The sequence below is a fragment of the Trifolium pratense genome, linkage group LG7, assembly GCF_020283565.1.
Source record: "Trifolium pratense cultivar HEN17-A07 linkage group LG7, ARS_RC_1.1, whole genome shotgun sequence".
Taxonomy (NCBI): Eukaryota; Viridiplantae; Streptophyta; class Magnoliopsida; order Fabales; family Fabaceae; genus Trifolium; species Trifolium pratense.
Genome location: NC_060065.1, coordinates 427,077 through 443,760, shown reverse-complemented (window position 1 = coordinate 443,760; position 16,684 = coordinate 427,077). Strand labels below are relative to the sequence as shown.

Sequence of the window (16,684 nt, the reverse complement as noted above, 5' to 3'; positions counted from 1 at the left end):
TCTGTTGTTTTTGTGTCATCTCAAATACTTGCATTGCAGAAACACAAGCTATGTACTAATTTTACGGATACTGTCTATTACATACTAGTAGGTACATGGTAATGCAAAATTGGTATGTGTTACGAGGCCATAGAACAAAACTCTAAACAAATAAATTTTTAAACCAAAACCTTTCTTATCTTATAAAGATTTTCAACTTGATTGGCACATGATAGAATTTTGAAAACAAGTCTGTTAAATTAAAATTAAGAAAGGAATATGTCACATAATAAAACTTCTTATCAATTATTTATTAAGTTGGATTTTTCTGGTAATAAAATGTCAAAGTTGAAGTCCTAAAACACAAAATTATCGTTAAGGCAACCCTTTAATTTGAATACCATGATGCATCAACTATTCATGAAAGTGTATGTTAGCTAAGAGTCAAACCTAAGCCAAAAAAAGGAGTTAAAAAAGTCATCTCAATTCTGTAAATCTAGAAACTCATCCAAACTAGGCCGTAATGTCTTGACCACTCTGAAACTTAGACAGTAAGTCATCAACTGTATGATAGTCTGGCTCTGATACTTGAGCTTTAGTCCTCTTTATAATCATGCCAAAGCAGTTGTTTCTATACTTTCTTCAAAAGACTTGTAGATTCAAACATGTACTGCTATCTGTTTCAAAAAAAAAAAACATGTACTGCTATCTTCTGACTGCTAACCAATCCTTTGATGAAGGTTCACACTTGCCTCTTAACTTAAGTATTTCAAACTCACTCCTTAATTAACTCATAATAACATAACATGAAGTGGAAAGTAACACAACAAAGTTGTCAACTCTACACTGTCGCTAGCTATATGCTTTTGTCAAAATAGTTGGACCCTTTGTTCTATGTATGTATTGGCATGGTTTGAGTGTGAGTGAGGGACAAAGTTGGTTATTGGATTTTATCATCTGAAACTAAACTCAGTGAGAGTGAGAGGGAGGTGTATCTTGTTGGTTGTTTGCTTCTGCGAAGTAAGATTTAGAAGTACTTTTATAGCGCAAGTGAACCACATGGCGATGTTATGTTTACTTGATATTAGTCCCACTTCGCTTACATATTTCACACTTTCAGTGTTTATATAACGTAAGTGAACAACATAATTTGTCCCTTAGGTGACATCTGATAAAATTGGAACGATATAGAGAAGATTAGCAAGGACTTTGTGCAAGGATGATACTCACAAATTGAGAAATGGTCTAAAATCTAAATATTTTTGCCTTTTTTTCTTCTTCTACAATTTCTTCCTCCTCTCGTCTTCTCTTTGTTGTTCATACATGTTTCCTTTTCTGCAAATTTTGCTTTCCTGCTCCAGTGTTCACGATGACAATTTTGAAATTGGAGGTGTTCATTCAACATCTATACTGCATTTCCCATCAAAGTACTATGTAAGTTTTATGCATTTGGTTTGTCAATTTTTATACTGTTCATTTCTGTTTTGTCTATCACCATATAGCTTTGAATTCAAATGAAAATATTGTTCATAATAAATAATAGAATATGCCAAATTCTGCTTCTGCAACATGACCTCAACACTTGTTTCTATGTTCTGAATATACTGTTCATTTAGTTTCCATGTTCTGAATCCATTTATGGGGAGAGAAAAATACAAAAAAGAGTTAAATATATTGAGTATGTTATTCATTCACCCATTTTCCCAATCAAGGGAAAAGGAAAATATTTACAACTGTAAACAATGCCTATTGTTCAAAATGTCACTCATTACTAATCTATGTTAGCCTCTTGCAGTTTCAAATTTATAATCCATTCAAGCGAGAAGTAATATGCAAAAAAACATCTTCTGTGCAAGGAATTGTGAGGCCACCCATTGGATGATCATATCCAAATTCTTCCTCTGCTTGACTCAGCAAGTCTTGAAATGATGTTTGGTTCAAGTATGACATGGGGATCACAAACCGCTTCATTTCCTCTCCAACGTACACGGCAAGATAGCCCTTTGGCACATTTGTGACTTTCGATGATGTTTGGCTACTGCTAAATGAAGCCCTTCTTATAGCTGCAGGTAAACGGAAGCCCATTTTAAATGTTTCAAAGAACAAGATAAAGCTCTCAAATTTAATAAAATAGTATTTATCTTTTGATGTCTAGCTATGCTAATGACTTATGATTTCTGTGAGGGAAAGTAGTGTATTTATATATACTTCAACAGTTTCTTGAAATCCATTTCTTTGAGAAGTTATTGTTAAAGGATGGGGTCCATGAGATGAGGGATCACATGGTATTGTCTTAGATGTGTCTCTATAGCAAGGACCGATAAGTTCAATATGAGTGTATATATAATACGTCCCACCGTCTGAATGAAAGGCCAGTAGATTACCCAATTGGAATTCAAATGAGATGGCTATGTTAAACTTAATGCTTGAGTTATGCATATCCATATTTTTTTAGACATGCATTAGACACGCCACATGTTCTCTTCACATAGCTCAATCTTGAGAAATAGAAACAAAATATTCTCTTAGTGATGAATTTTAAGTCAAATAATAGCTACAAATTATAAATATCAGGAGACAATAGAGAACCTGTAGCATGGGCTTGGTCAGTAGTCACGGCGACCAGAAGATAGTTGTACATGTTTGAATCCACAAGTAGCATAAATACTTTATTCAAAGTTGAATTTTTTTAATTTCAACAGTCCTATATATTTATTTCAAGGCAAATGCTAAATAGTGCCCCTGGGGCACTCTTTAAGCCCATAAATAGTAAACTTTTTATAGAATTTTTATCGGAATGCGTAAAGTCAACGTATTGGAAATTGTAGTGTTTAACTTTTTGAATAAAAAGTTTCTTTAAATAGAATGCTTAAAGAGTGCCCCGGGGGCACTCGTTAGCAAGACCCTTATTTCAAATAATTGTAGTCTTTTGAAGAAAGTCTAGCAACAAAACTGATTTGCCAAGATTATAAGATGGACTATAGCTCAAAACTTTAACTTGTACTCATAAAGGTTATTTAATGATTTTTTTTCTCCATATAAGAATAATTAGCTAGTAGACCGTAATTCATGAAACTCAAGTATCAGAGTCATGAATAAGAGCCAAACTATCACACAGTTGATGACTTACTGATTTTCTTGAAGTATTATACCATTCCAAGTTCTCCATTCAAAAGTCGTAAAAGTACTAAGTTATAAGATATACAGTAATGAATAAAAGACTAACTGAGATGGCTGGACCCGTGGGTCAAGAAGTGGTAAACCTAAACTCTATTATTTGATGGGTTTAGCTTCTGTTTTAGGCTCTAATTAATTCTGTGTCTATAACATTAATACATGCTTTGCGCAGACTCTAAATCTGACTGATATATAAATTGGGGAAATGAGATGGATCGGACTATGAAATTTGGTTCCACAATTGAGGCAGACATTTACTATAACAGCTAAAAGTAAAAAGTCTTCCTTAGAGTCATTACACAGTTTTTTTCCACCGTCCTATAATGAGTGCAAATGGAATATATCCTTTATTATCATTACATTCTTTCATAGGTTGGGTTTGTGTAAGTTGATGATATTTGGATCTCACGGGAGTTGGAATATTTGGAGGAGCTTTGTTATTATTTATTAGTGTAATTGCCCTGCCTTGTTGAAGAAGGAATTGATAGAAGCACAATGCATGTAAAAAATTGTGAGCTTATATACAAGATAGCTTATCAACAATTAGAGTTTGGATGAACGTTTTATTAGGTCAGAGAAGTTTGCAGGAATGTTCTAGCTCAATTTTGTGCGTAGCACGTACCCTTCTATCATCATTATAATGTTAGCTAAGAGTCAAACCCTAAGCCAAAAAACGGAGTTAAAAGTCAAATAGTCATCTCAATTCTTTAAATCTAGAAACTCATGTCAGTTTATCAATTTTAAATGGAGAACTTTGACTTGTCTGTTACTTAGGCAGTAAGTCATCAACTGTATGATAGTTTGGCTCTGATACTTGAGCTATAGTCCTCTTTATAGTCATGCCAAAGCAGTGGTTTCTATAATTTCTTCAAAAGACTGGAATTATCTAAAACGAAATATATAGGAATGTTGAAATTAAGAATTCAGTTTTCAGGATACAGTATTTCTGCTATTTGTGGGTTCATACAAGTACTGCTATCTTCTGACTACCGACCAAGCCTTTGATGGAGGTTCCCTGTTGCCTCCTGACATTTATGATTTGTAACCAACTAACCATTATCTACCTTAGAATTCACACTAAAACAACATTTTTGGTAGCTATCTACGAGCCATGTAATCAATATGAAGAACGCATGTGATGTGTCTAATGCATGTCTATAAAAATGACAATTCCTAAATGAAGCATTAAGTTTAGAATAGCCATCTAATTTGACTTCCAAGTTCAGAAGCAGGGCATAATATTGAACTTGGTGATCACATTCTTTAACAATCATTTCTCAACAAAATAGATTTCAACAAACTCTTTTAAGACCCATTCAAAAAAACTATTGAAGACTATAAATACGCTATCTTGGAAAAACAGTCATTGCTTTCTTCAAAAGTCTGCAATTATTTAAAACAAAATATATAGGGCTGTTGAAATTAAAGATTCAACTTTCAGAATAAAGTATTTATGCTATTTTGTACTACTATCTTCTGGTCATCATAACGACTGACCAAGCCCTTGATACAGGTTCTCTGTAGTCTCCTAACATCTATTATTTGTAGTGATTATTTGACTTGAAGAGAACATGTGACATGTCTAATGCATGTCTATAAAAAATATGGATATCCATAACTCATGCATTAAGTTTAACCTAGCCATCTCATTTGAATTCCAATCCGGTAATCTACTGGCCTTTCATTCTGACGATGGGGCATATTATATATGCACTCTTATTATCTTATTGAACTTCCTGATCCTGACTAGAGAGACATCCAAGATAATACCATGTGATCCCTCATCTCATGGACCCCATCCTTTAACAATAATTGCTCAAAGAAATGGATTTGAAGAATATAAATAGGCTACTTTCCTTCACATAAATCACAAGTCATTCACATACTTAGGCATCAAAAGATAAACACTTTTTTCTTAAATTTGAGAGCTTTACCTTGTTCTTTAAAACATTTAAAATGGGCTTCCGTTTACCTGCAGCTATAAGAAGGGCTTCATTTAGCAGTAGCCAAACATCATCGAAAGTCACAAATGTGCCAAAGGGATATCTTGCAGTGTACGTTGGAGAGGAAATGAAGCGGTTTGTGATCCCCATGTCATACTTGAACCAAACTTCATTTCAAGAATTGCTGAGTCAAGCAGAAGAAGAATTCGGATATGATCATCCAATGGGTGGTCTCACAATTCCTTGCACAGAAGATGTTTTTTTGCATACTACTTCTCACTTCAATGAGCTATAAATCTGCAACTGCAAGAGGCTGACATAGATTAGTAGTGACATAATGACATTCTGTACAATAGGCATCTTTTACACTTGTAAATATTTTCCTTTTCCCTTTATTGGGAAAATGGGTGAAAATTGTCTATATGAATATGACATACTCATTTAATTTATTTCACTCTTTATATTTGTCTCATCACAATGACACAATGTTTCAACAACTCGACTGGCTGTTTGTTCATATATTCATGAATTACTAATTGAAATTCTAATCAAATTAACCACCTAACTCAACTAAATCGTTTAATACACTCCTCAAGTTTGGAGATAGATGTTAAACAACAAACCCAAATAGGGAATTTGAGTTTGATACTAAGGCCTGAGAAGGTCTTTGGTAAGGGGATCTGCAAGCAGTTGGTACGAATACACCAGAATGAACTTTAGGAAGCTAGATTGCACGTGATCCTGGAAAAAATAACGATCTATATTAACATGCATCATATTTTGATAGCTCATGCTCTATGCTTCATTGATTGTCTTAAAGTGATTTATTTGAAGGGATTGTGCTACTATTGTTAACACTAGCAATATCATTGAGTTCAATTCAACCTGATTAATGCAAAGAAATAAAAGACAGATTAATGTACATCACATCACAGCAAGAATAGAATTCAACAGAATGAAAGTAATCACAATTCATAAGTTATTCAGTAAAAAATGTGGATCTATTAGCCAATTAAGTTTCCATCTGTTTACACTGATTTTTGGTAAACAACCGCTAGTTTAAATTAATTACTTGAGAGATCAACTAGTAAATCTCGGGACAATTGTTTATGCATTTTGTTAAAGGAAACTTGGAAGTTTATTTTTGAAGACATCCTTATTTTATAAAAGAACAATATGTTTAATTTCTGAAACATATGTTAAATGCAATTAAGGCAAGTTCACTCGAACGAGGGAACCAATAAAAAGCAGAATTGGTAAACGCTTTAAGAAAATAAAGACTTATGAAAAAGTAAATTTGCATTTAGAATGTAAAAGTTACAAAGAAAATGTAAAGGTTCACCGATTCATACATCTTTCTCGAATAACTCGTTTCTCGCTTTAACATGGATACTTTGAGTGTTTGAGATTTTGTGTAAATGAATTGTGACCCCTACTTCGACTACAAATACTTCTATTTATAGAGAATTAAGCAACGTCTATCCTAACGTTAAACTACTAAACTTCAGCCACGCGTCCTTTGCATTTGAAATGAACCAAGGCCTGTAAACCGTTGTAACCGTCGAAGTCGAATCACCCTTAAATGATAAAAATTGCTCTAAGTCCACAATTCTTGATTACTTCGATTCATTGGCTTCCATCGAAAGATTCTTTCAGTCTCGAGCTATGAAGCTTTTCCATTAGGATTCTCTTGTTCTTGAAGTCATTAAAGACTAAGGCGACCTAAAGCCATCTCAACAGGTCTTTATAGCAATAAATGTCTTTGGAACTGGAGATTATAACATATTTTACCTTGAGCTAAAATATGGGATAACAAATTGCCCCCAAAAATGCCTATTTCGATTTGAATGACTCGAATGAAATAAGAGATTGGCATTTTTCAAAGTGTCTATTTCCAAACGCCATTCCTTTTCGATTTGATGATGTCATGGCATTTAAGAAGATAACCGTTTCACTTCTTACAAAACTGTCACGTTCTGCGTCTTTTTGAGTAGTGGGACACGCGTCAGCCTGAGAAGTTGAATCGGAATAGACAAAAAGCGCTTTTTCAGCATTTATCTTTTTAATTAAATTTTGTCTTAATCCAAGATTGCCTATAAATAGGACTCTGTCACTTCAGTTGAAATTTTTTCAACTTCTTCCACAGCTTTTCACGCTCCAAAATCTCTCAAAATCTTTCTCCAAATCTTGAAACATCAAAGATTCAAAACAAATTTGAACTTACCGGATCTTTGATCAACTTCTTCCGTTCGCATCTTTCAAGATCTCAGATCTACATCTTTTCCTTCGTTTTCCCAAGAACTTTCATGGCGTCTTCATCTAATAAGTTTCAAGTTCCTTTTGCTGGAAAATGGAGTGGTTTCTCCGTTGCTGATGATGGAACGAAGTATGTTCCAGAACCCAAAGGCAGCAAAGAACACCGAGAAATCTGGGAGAGTCAGGTAATGATTCCCTTTGCTATTGATAACAATGTTTATGCCTTTGGTGGTCCGATTCCAGATGATATGAATTTGACTAGGGAAGTAGACGAGATATTTCCATGTCTCGAAACCTGCGAGCCTAGAATCTTTGATAGCAAACCCTATAACTTTGAATATATGCTGACAAATTATAAACCCTTTCGATCCCATCCTTATTACGGAAATAGCCTTTACCTTACTTGGCTTGATCGAATAGAGCAATCCTTTGGTAAATTCTGGAAAGATTACGGAATCTTTGAGTTAATACAGTTTTCTAGGATAGGACCCAAATACCAACCTGAAATGCTCATTGCTGCGATGCATTTCTTTGAAAAATCTACCAACACCTTTCATTTTAAAAGTGGTATGATGACACCTACCTTGTTCGATGTGTCAGCTATCACAGGGTTAAGACCCACTGGCAAAACTTACAGCCCTGATGATGTTAGTAATAACATCACTTTAAACTACAAAGAAAACGCCTTTTCTGCCTTTATCCTCAAACATTCAGGACCTGAGAATGAAGAAGTCTCAGATGAAGAACATGTGGCCTTTCTCACTCTATGGCTATCCCATTATGTATTTTGTTCTCGATCTCTCCAAATTGCTAGGAAATTTATACCTATGGCTGTACAAATACATGAAGGATGCCATTTTGCCTTAGGACGCCTTCTGCTGGCAACTCTGTATGAGTCGATTGGGGAAGTTTGTGATAACCTGAAAGGTTTAGTCCCTGCCAAGTCGAAATCGAAGAAAGCTGCGCCAGATGGATGTTTTCAAGCTGCTGGGCCAATGTGGCTATTACAGTTGTGGTTAAATGCCACCTTTGAAAAAGAACTTGGTTTGTTCATTCCCACTGAACATCACGCTTCGATAGCTAAAAGGAAAGTCGAAGGTACTCGCTTAATAAGGCTTCAACCTAATCCCCTTGAACAGAACTCTCAACAGCTATTCATGAAGTACATGAAAATTTTCTTGGCCATTGACCACTTCAAGCCTGAACACGCTCCATTTGTGAAGAGAACCATTGGCCCCTCCTGGTTTGTCAAAGAGATACCAGTGTTGAATCCTAATGCTGAGGAGGAAATAAATGAAACCTGGACAGCATATTTAGATCCTACCATCCTGTCAATTCGAATTGGTACCCTATCTTCTGAATATGCATTAATTGGGTATCAACCGAACTTGGTTTCCAGACAGTTTGGCTTTTCACAGCTTCGACCAAAGAGCATGTATATAAGGAAGAAGAACATCGTGCTTGGGACTACTGTGACTTCCACTCTGTATGAAAGATACATGAAGATTAGTCGTGATAACGTTTATGGCTTCGAGCCATTTGACTTCAACCTTTCTTACTACTGTACGCAAGAGTTTGCCAACTGGTGGAGACGATATTTCGACAGCAAACACCTAGGAGATGCAGTGCTTATCTCGAGGTTGGAGAGTGGGTTTACTCGACCTCAGATAAAGAGAATCGAACAGCAAGTCAAGACTACAGGTAACTTGTCTATATATGCACTTTCTTTTACCAAATATTCCCATATTGTTTCGATTTAAACTTTTGCTTATGTTTCCTAGTTACCAAAAAACAAGCTGCAGAATCTGCTAAGACAGTTAAAGAAAAAACAACATCGAAGGCAGTTGAGTCTGAAGAGCCTTCTAAGGTACATATTGAATCGAAACTTGTTTTCCTTTGAAACATTTTAAGTTAAATCTTTACTTTTCTAAACCACTTCTTCTAGGCACGTAAAAGACCAACCAACGTCTCTTCCACTGAGACTGGCCCATCGAAGAAGCCAAAACCTAACGCAATAGTCGTCAGTGACGAAGAAGAGGTATAAGTTCTTCTAATTTATTTTCAAAGTTCCTCCCAACTTAAATCCGTTAATTCAAATGTTTCCTGTCTCGACTCCTATTTGCAGGAAGAAGAAGAAGAACAAAGTTTCCAGAGAAAGAGGCGCCAGCCTCCTGTGATTATTGAAACAAATATCCCAGAAACTACTGATGATCTTTCTACTGAAGAGAAGGAAAAGAAGATGAAAGAAAAGAGAGAGAAGCAGGAAAGGAAAGCGAAGAGGAAAGAGGAAAAGAAGAAAGAAGGAAAGAAAAGTTCAGAGGATCGAACCCGGGATAAAAAACATAAAAAATCAAAGTCCTCAAGTGATCCTTCTGCAACCAACCTTAAATCTCCTTCGATCTCGAATGAACAACAAGAGCCTATCCCTGACGCTGAAGTTCAAGAAGATGCTGCTATGCCTGATGCTACACTCAAAGAATCGGACAACATGCCCCAGCAAGACAACAATCCAGAGGTACTTGTACTACTTTACTTGCATTTTCTGATTTATAATAAGTAAAGTTATATTCCCTCATATTCGATTCTGTTTTTCAGGACATCCTATCGAACAAGTCTAGTGGTGATACTCTCAAAGATAGTGAGACCACTATTTCTGAAAAAGTCATACCAGAGCCTCATCAAGATCAATCAGAGCCTCCTATGTCTGCAGAGATTGATAACAAGACTTCTCCTTTCAAGGAATGGAATGAAAATCCAACAGTCGAGGTCGATGCTGATGAATCTTCCTCAGAGGAAGAAGACTTTGATTCTGAAGCCATAAAGGAAGCAGAGGCTGGTGGATCAGAATTGCTACCTGAAACTTCGACATCGAAGCTGTCAGCCAGCCTAGGGCTCGCTGAAGAAGAATTCATTTCCTTGCAAATTCATGATCCTGAAGCTGCTCTAAAACTTCTGATTTCTAAAACAACTACTGATCCCGTAAGTTCGAGTGGACCTAGTAATTCAACTGCTTCAGACTCAGAAATCAATTCTTCTGTTCGACAAGACTCTCTGATTTCAAAGCTATATACGGATTTCATCAATGGAGACATCTTGGCATCAGTTGAGGAACACCCTGCTAATGCTTTCAAGCACAAGTCCTTTTTGAACAAGTTGCACAATCCTCAAACTGACCTCGAAACCTTGGGGAAAGTCATCCAGCTCGAATCGATTTTGGACCAGTTTGCTACTACGGTGCAAAGCCTAAAACGCAACTCTCAGAAACTTGTTGGTCAACAGGCTGCTTATGATGCATTATTTGAGAAGGCTATGGCTGCTCAATCGAAAGTTGACCAAATGAAGGCACAAGTTCAGCAACCAGGCCTTGGGATTCAAGAATGCACCAACAATATTTCTAAGTGGGAGGCAGAGATAGAATCTCTTCGAGCCGAGATTGCTGATCGAGAGAAAAAGATTCTCGAAGAGAAAGCAAAGCGCACAAAGATTGAAGAAGCTGTTGCTGCTACCACTCAAGAATCTATCCGCGAAGCTGCGAAGGAAGGTATCTCTCACTTCAGTGCTGCCACTGTGATCAAAGAAGAGATCAAATCTCTCGAAGACGCAATCAAGATCCAGACTGTCGAAGTTGGCCTTATTAAGGACCATTATGCTGATTTCAAATCTAAGTGTTTGTCTTAGATTTTCTTTTGATGTTTTGTTTTTATTTCTCGAACAATTATCTGGTTTTGTTTTATTTGGTTTGTAACCTTGACAATTGCCTTTTATGGCACTTTTACTTCGTTTATGCCATTTCAATTTCGTTTCGAATATTTATTCTGTGCTAAAATTAACTTCTAAAAGCGTTGGTTTATATTTTTTCAAATACTTACCATTTATATTCAAGGTTCGCTTTTCTGAAGTCAATTCTTCTATTTCATATGCACCATTCGAAAATACTTGTATTATTTTAAATGGTCCTTCCCAATTTGGAGACCATTTGCCTAAAACTCTATCTTTTTTGTCCATAGGCAAAATAACTTTCCAAACTAAATTCCCCACGTCAAAGGTTTTTGATTTAACCTTCTTATTATAGGCCTTTGCTACTCTTTCTTTTTGTCTGCTTAAAGTATCAAGCGCTCTTAGCCTTTCTTCGTCTAAATCAACCAATTCATCAAACATCATACTCCAATAGTGATCAGTTGGTATCTCCATTTGCCTTTGAATTCTGATAGATTGCAGATAAATTTCTACTGGTAACACGGCATCATGACCATATGTTAATCGAAATGGAGTAGAATTTGTTGATTCTTTAGGGGAATTTCTACATGCCCATAAGACTTGATTTAAAGTCTTGTTCCAATTTCTTGGCTTTTGAGCAATATGTTTTCTAATTAATCCAATAATAATTTTATTGGCAGCTTCTACTTGACCATTTGCTTGTGCATAATAAGGTGTCGAAGTCAAAAGTTTAAACCCTGTTTGCCTGGCGAATTCTTGCATCTTTCGACCAGTAAACACTGAACCTTGATCAGTTGTGATGGTTTCAGGGATTCCAAACCTGTAAATAATGTGGTTTTGGATAAAACTTATAACTTCTTCTTGATCAACATTGGGCAAAGGTATAGCTTCGATCCATTTGGTAAAATAATCAACACCAACTATTATGTACTTTTGATTTCTTGATGATGCTGGTTTTATTTCACCAATTAAATCCAATGCCCAACCTCTAAATGGCCAAGGTTTTATTATCGAATGTAATTCACTTGCAGGTACATGTTGGATTCCTGCATGTTTTTGACATTCTTGACAACCTTTAGCAAAGTCTATGCAATCTTTTAACATAGATGGCCAGTACATGCCTTGTCGAACTAAAAGCCATTTCATCTTATGGCCTGATTGGTGAGAACCACAAGCCCCACTATGAACATCAGATATTGCTATGTAGGCCTCATTCTCACTAAGGCATTTCAATAGTACTCCTTCGAGGGTCTTTTTAAACAATTCATTACCAATGATCACATAATTTGATGCCCTGTATTTGATCTTTCGAGGAGCACTCCCGATTGGATTTTCCAAATATTCTACAATTGGTTTTCTCCAATCACCATCTATTAAATTGTCAATGACCAAAATTTGGAGTTCATCATAATTCATTTCTTTATCAGAATTATTTATGTCATTTGGTGACATCTCTGCCCCCTCAAGTTTTGGTATTGACAATTCCAATTGCATTGGCTCATTAGAAATCAATTTTTCTTTGATTTCTATTAATTGTTCTAGCTTTGCTTTGGACACTTTGTATCCTGAAGCAATCTGGGCTAAGTCATTAGCTTCTTGATTTTCTATTCGAGGGACATGTTCAATGTCAATCGAATCGAAACGTTTTAGTAACGCATTTGCTATGACAAAATAACGAATTAAATGCTCTTTGATACATTTGTATTCTTTGGTCAGTTGTTTCAAAACTAGTTCTGAATCACCTTTTATTTTAATGTCTCTTGCCCCCAGGCTTAATAATATTTCTAATCCTGCTATCAAAGCCTCATATTCAGCCTCATTGTTCGAACAAATACCATTAATCCTGTATTTGAACTTAGTAGGAATCTTTTGTGGGGAAATTATCAAAATACCTATCCCAGTACCATGTTGATGTCTAGACCCATCGAAATACAGAGTCCATGGTTCTAGAGCAATGTAATTTTGAGGTGATTCGATTGCTGAATGATCAACAATGAAGTCAGCCACTATTTGGCCTTTAATTGCTTTCAAAGGTTTGTATGAAAGTGAATATTCAGAAAGAGCTAAAGCCCATCTCCCAATTCGACTATGTAAAATTGGTTTTAGCAACATATGTTTAATAACATCATAATGAGAATAAACATAAACATCAATAGGCTTTATATAATGCTTCAATTTCATACAAGAAAAGTACAAACAGAGACAAAGCTTTTCAATACTACTATATCTAGTTTCAACATCATTAAGGACTCTACTTAGATAATAAATGGCCTTTTCTTCGCCATTTTCGTCCTCTTGGGCTAACATACTACCTAATGTGGTATCAGATGCTGAAATATACAACTTCATAAACTTATTTCTAATTGGTGGCATCAGAGTTGGAGGATTAGACAAATATCTTTTGATTGCATCGAATGCTTCTTGCTGATCCTGCCCCCAAGTAAAAACATCCTCTTTCTTGAGTCGAAGCAATGGTGAAAAAGCTTGAGCTTTACCACTTAGATTCGAAATGAATCTTCTCAGAAAGTTGATTTTTCCCAACAAGGATTGAAGTTGCTTTTTGTTTGTTGGAGGGTTAGTCTCCAAAATCGCTTTTGTCTTGTTTTGGTTTATTTCAATGCCTTTTTTATGCACCACAAACCCAAGGAAATCTCCTGCATGCACACAAAAAGCACATTTCAATGGATTCATTTTCAATCCATATTTTCTCATTCTTTCGAATGACTTTTTTAAACAAACCAAATGATCATTTTGTGATGATGATTTAACAATAATATCATCAATATATACTTGCATAAAAGTATCTATAAAATCATGGAAAATTGAGTTCATTGCTCTTTGGTATGTGGCTCCAGCATTTTTCAATCCAAATGGCATTACGACCCATTCATAGGTACCCAAAGCCCCTGGGCATCGAAAGGCTGTTTTTGCCACATCTTCCTCAGCGATAAAAATTTGGTTATATCCAGAATACCCATCTAACATGCTAAGATATTCAAAACCTGCTGCTGAATCTATTAACATTTCTGCTACAGGCATCGAATATTCATCTTTAGGGGTAGCATTGTTTAAGTCCCTAAAATCTATACATATTCTAAGAGAACCATTTTTCTTAATGACAGGAACTATATTTGCTAACCATTCGACATACCTGGCAGTCCGGATGAACTTGCTTCTCAGCAGCCTTTCAATTTCCTCCTTGATCTTAGATAGGATTTCTGGTGCGAATCTTCTTGGTGATTGTTTAACTGGTTTCTTGTCTGGTCGAATGGGTAATCTATGTTCGACCAAATTTCTGTCTAAACCTGGCATTTCATTGTAATCCCAAGCGAAACAATCTTTGAACTCTTTAAGGAGTTCGACCAGTTTATCACGCAGGTCCTTTGGGATATTGGCACTTATGTACGTTGGCCTTTTGATAGAGCCATCTCCAATATCTATTTCTTCCAAAGGATCTTGGGCCTGCATCTTTTGACCTGAACTGGAAGGATCTTTCTCAAATCCTAATGGTTCTTCATCATAGATGCAGTCCATTTTTTGAGTCATTGGCAATAATTTGCCATTTTCACAGTTGTTGGCTTCGATAGCCATATTTTCTTGCAGCATTGTGGCTTCTAAAGCCATCTTTATCTTGTTTTCGGCCATATAAGCCGAAATCTTGGCCCAAGCATTGGGCTCAGTCATCGTAGTACTCCTCAAGGTCCCACCCAGTTGGGCGGACTTTGCCTTCATCCACATGTGGACCTTCATCTATCTCCTCTCTCTCCCAAATGAATCCATGAGTTGGATCCAATTTGACAGAATGGTAGACATTATCAGCAGGGGCATAGGCATATCCCTGTTCAGTGCATGGCGATATATTCGCCAATTTCTTATCAAATGAGTGCTTGGTTATGTGGTGTGTTTCAGCCCTAAAATAACTTTGATCAGCTTCGATATTTTCTACCACACCATCATCTCTCCAAATACTCACTCTCTGATGGAGAGTCGAAGGCACTGCTCCAACACCATGTATCCACTCCCTTCCTAGAAGCAGATTATAATTGGCCTTCGATGCTACAACCAAAAACAAAGTTGGCCTAACAGTGCTGCCAACTGCCACATCGACTTGAATTGCCCCCAGCGAGAAACCAGTCTCACCTTCGTAATTCGAAAGAACGATGTTGTGAGGGTGCAAGTCAGTAGAGAATTTACCAATCTTGGTAATCATGAATTCTGGCATCAGGTTTACTGCTGCTCCTCCATCGATCAACACTTTGTTGACCCCCACATTGTTTACTTTGGCCTGAATAAAGAGGGGTTTCAAATGATTCTTCATTCCCTCAGTTGGCCTCTCAAAATTGGCCATCTGTTCCTCTAAGCAGCCATTATTCATTACATAATAACACATTGGCTTGTGTAAAGCCAATTCAGACTCATCGAATTCATCCTCCCCTTCAGTCACTTCTGACCACACGTCATATTCAGCAGGGAGGATCGAAACTACGTTCACCAGCACATCAAACTCGGGATCTGAATCAAGGAGATCCTCATCTTCCATGTTCTCTCCTTCAAACTCATTCTCAACCTTTTGATCATCCTTTGGTTGAGTCAATCTTTCTTTCAGAGGCCTTCTAGCCACTTCGACAACCTGTTTTCCTTTGTTGTCTTCAGTCTTTTGAGTCTCTTGAAGGGAGAGCCTTTGTTGGCGCTGATGCCTACGCCATTGTGTGCGGGTCATGGGATTCTTTCCCTTGTAATTGTTTCTGTAAGCATACTTCTTCGAATCAACAGAATGACTCGAACTTCCCTTGTCAACAGAATTTCTGACAAAGTTGGATGCATGACCATGAACCCATTTGTTCATTGGTGATTTGTTGGATGGCACAAAAGTATTTGGGTTGCCCAACCTTTGATGTATTGGTTTAGCATGCGCCATGTTCTGTTTTTTCATTGGCCTTGAGTTTGGCCAATTCTCTTTGTTTCTTCTGAATGGTATAAACTTGTTAAGGCCCTCAGTAGCCTTCTTGTCGAATACAGCACTGCACCTTGGGCAAAGCATCACCTCGGACTTGTTAAGCTTACACCTTTGTAGAAAATCAATCAGTTCCTCTTCAGCCCCAGGATATACTACTTTCATTTTTTCATAGTATTCATTCTCTGGAATAGAAACTAATTGAGCGCCTCCTGATAAGTCCATGGCATCGATCATCAGGCATTCGACCGGTTCCACATAGGAAGCATCAGATATTTGTAGTGGATCTTCGTCAATTTTCATCTTGTGTCCGGATTTCTCTCCAAACTTCAGCCTTCCATCTTTCAAAGCTTTTTGAACCAGATCCCTGAAAAGAACACATTGTGAGGTTTTATGACCCAAAAAATTATGAAATTTGCAAAAACCTCTTTTCTTTTGCTGTTCAAGGGGAGGCACTTTCAATCCCTTTGGAACAACAATTTGGCCATCAGTAACCAACAAATCAAATATTTCATCACATTTAGTTATATCGAACGAATAAGTTTTAGCAACAAATTTATCATTCTTGGGTTCGACAGGATTTTTTCCATTCGAAGGTTTTAGTAATTTGCAGACATAGGGAGGGCCAGGTTTTAATTCGGCCACATTAATTTCATTA

At 36.6% G+C, this 16,684-nt stretch overlaps 2 protein-coding genes, 1 long non-coding RNA gene and 1 other non-coding gene across 5 annotated transcripts; 3 read left to right on the top strand and 1 right to left on the bottom strand.

Annotated features, from left to right (window-relative positions):
* The first annotated feature begins 1,131 nt into the window (after positions 1-1,131).
* LOC123900250 lies at positions 1,132-1,234 on the top strand. Its single transcript, XR_006805900.1, has one exon. It is a non-coding gene; the product is annotated as a U6 spliceosomal RNA (small nuclear RNA).
* Positions 1,235-1,623: 389 nt separating this feature from the next.
* Positions 1,624-2,694, bottom strand: LOC123895510 (auxin-induced protein 6B-like). 2 transcript variants are annotated; one of them, XM_045945884.1, is made up of 2 exons: positions 2,569-2,694; positions 1,624-2,042 (listed from the first exon to the last, which is right to left on the bottom strand). In XM_045945884.1, the coding sequence occupies exons 1-2, from the start codon at positions 2,639-2,641 to the stop codon at positions 1,783-1,785; spliced, it is 333 nt and encodes a 110-aa protein (XP_045801840.1). In that variant the 5' UTR covers positions 2,642-2,694; the 3' UTR covers positions 1,624-1,782. The 2 variants fall into 2 exon arrangements, with proteins under 2 accessions (XP_045801840.1, XP_045801841.1); XM_045945885.1 differs by lacking the exon at positions 2,569-2,694 and adding an exon at positions 2,364-2,562.
* Positions 2,695-5,007: 2,313 nt separating this feature from the next.
* On the top strand, positions 5,008-5,596 carry LOC123895513 (auxin-induced protein 6B-like). The gene has a single exon (XM_045945887.1). The coding sequence runs from the start codon at positions 5,113-5,115 to the stop codon at positions 5,392-5,394; it is 282 nt and encodes a 93-aa protein (XP_045801843.1). The 5' UTR covers positions 5,008-5,112; the 3' UTR covers positions 5,395-5,596.
* Positions 5,597-8,957: 3,361 nt separating this feature from the next.
* Positions 8,958-9,322, top strand: LOC123895515. The gene is made up of 3 exons (XR_006804396.1): positions 8,958-9,056; positions 9,137-9,222; positions 9,301-9,322. It is a non-coding gene; the product is annotated as an uncharacterized LOC123895515 (long non-coding RNA).
* Positions 9,323-16,684: the final 7,362 nt, after the last annotated feature.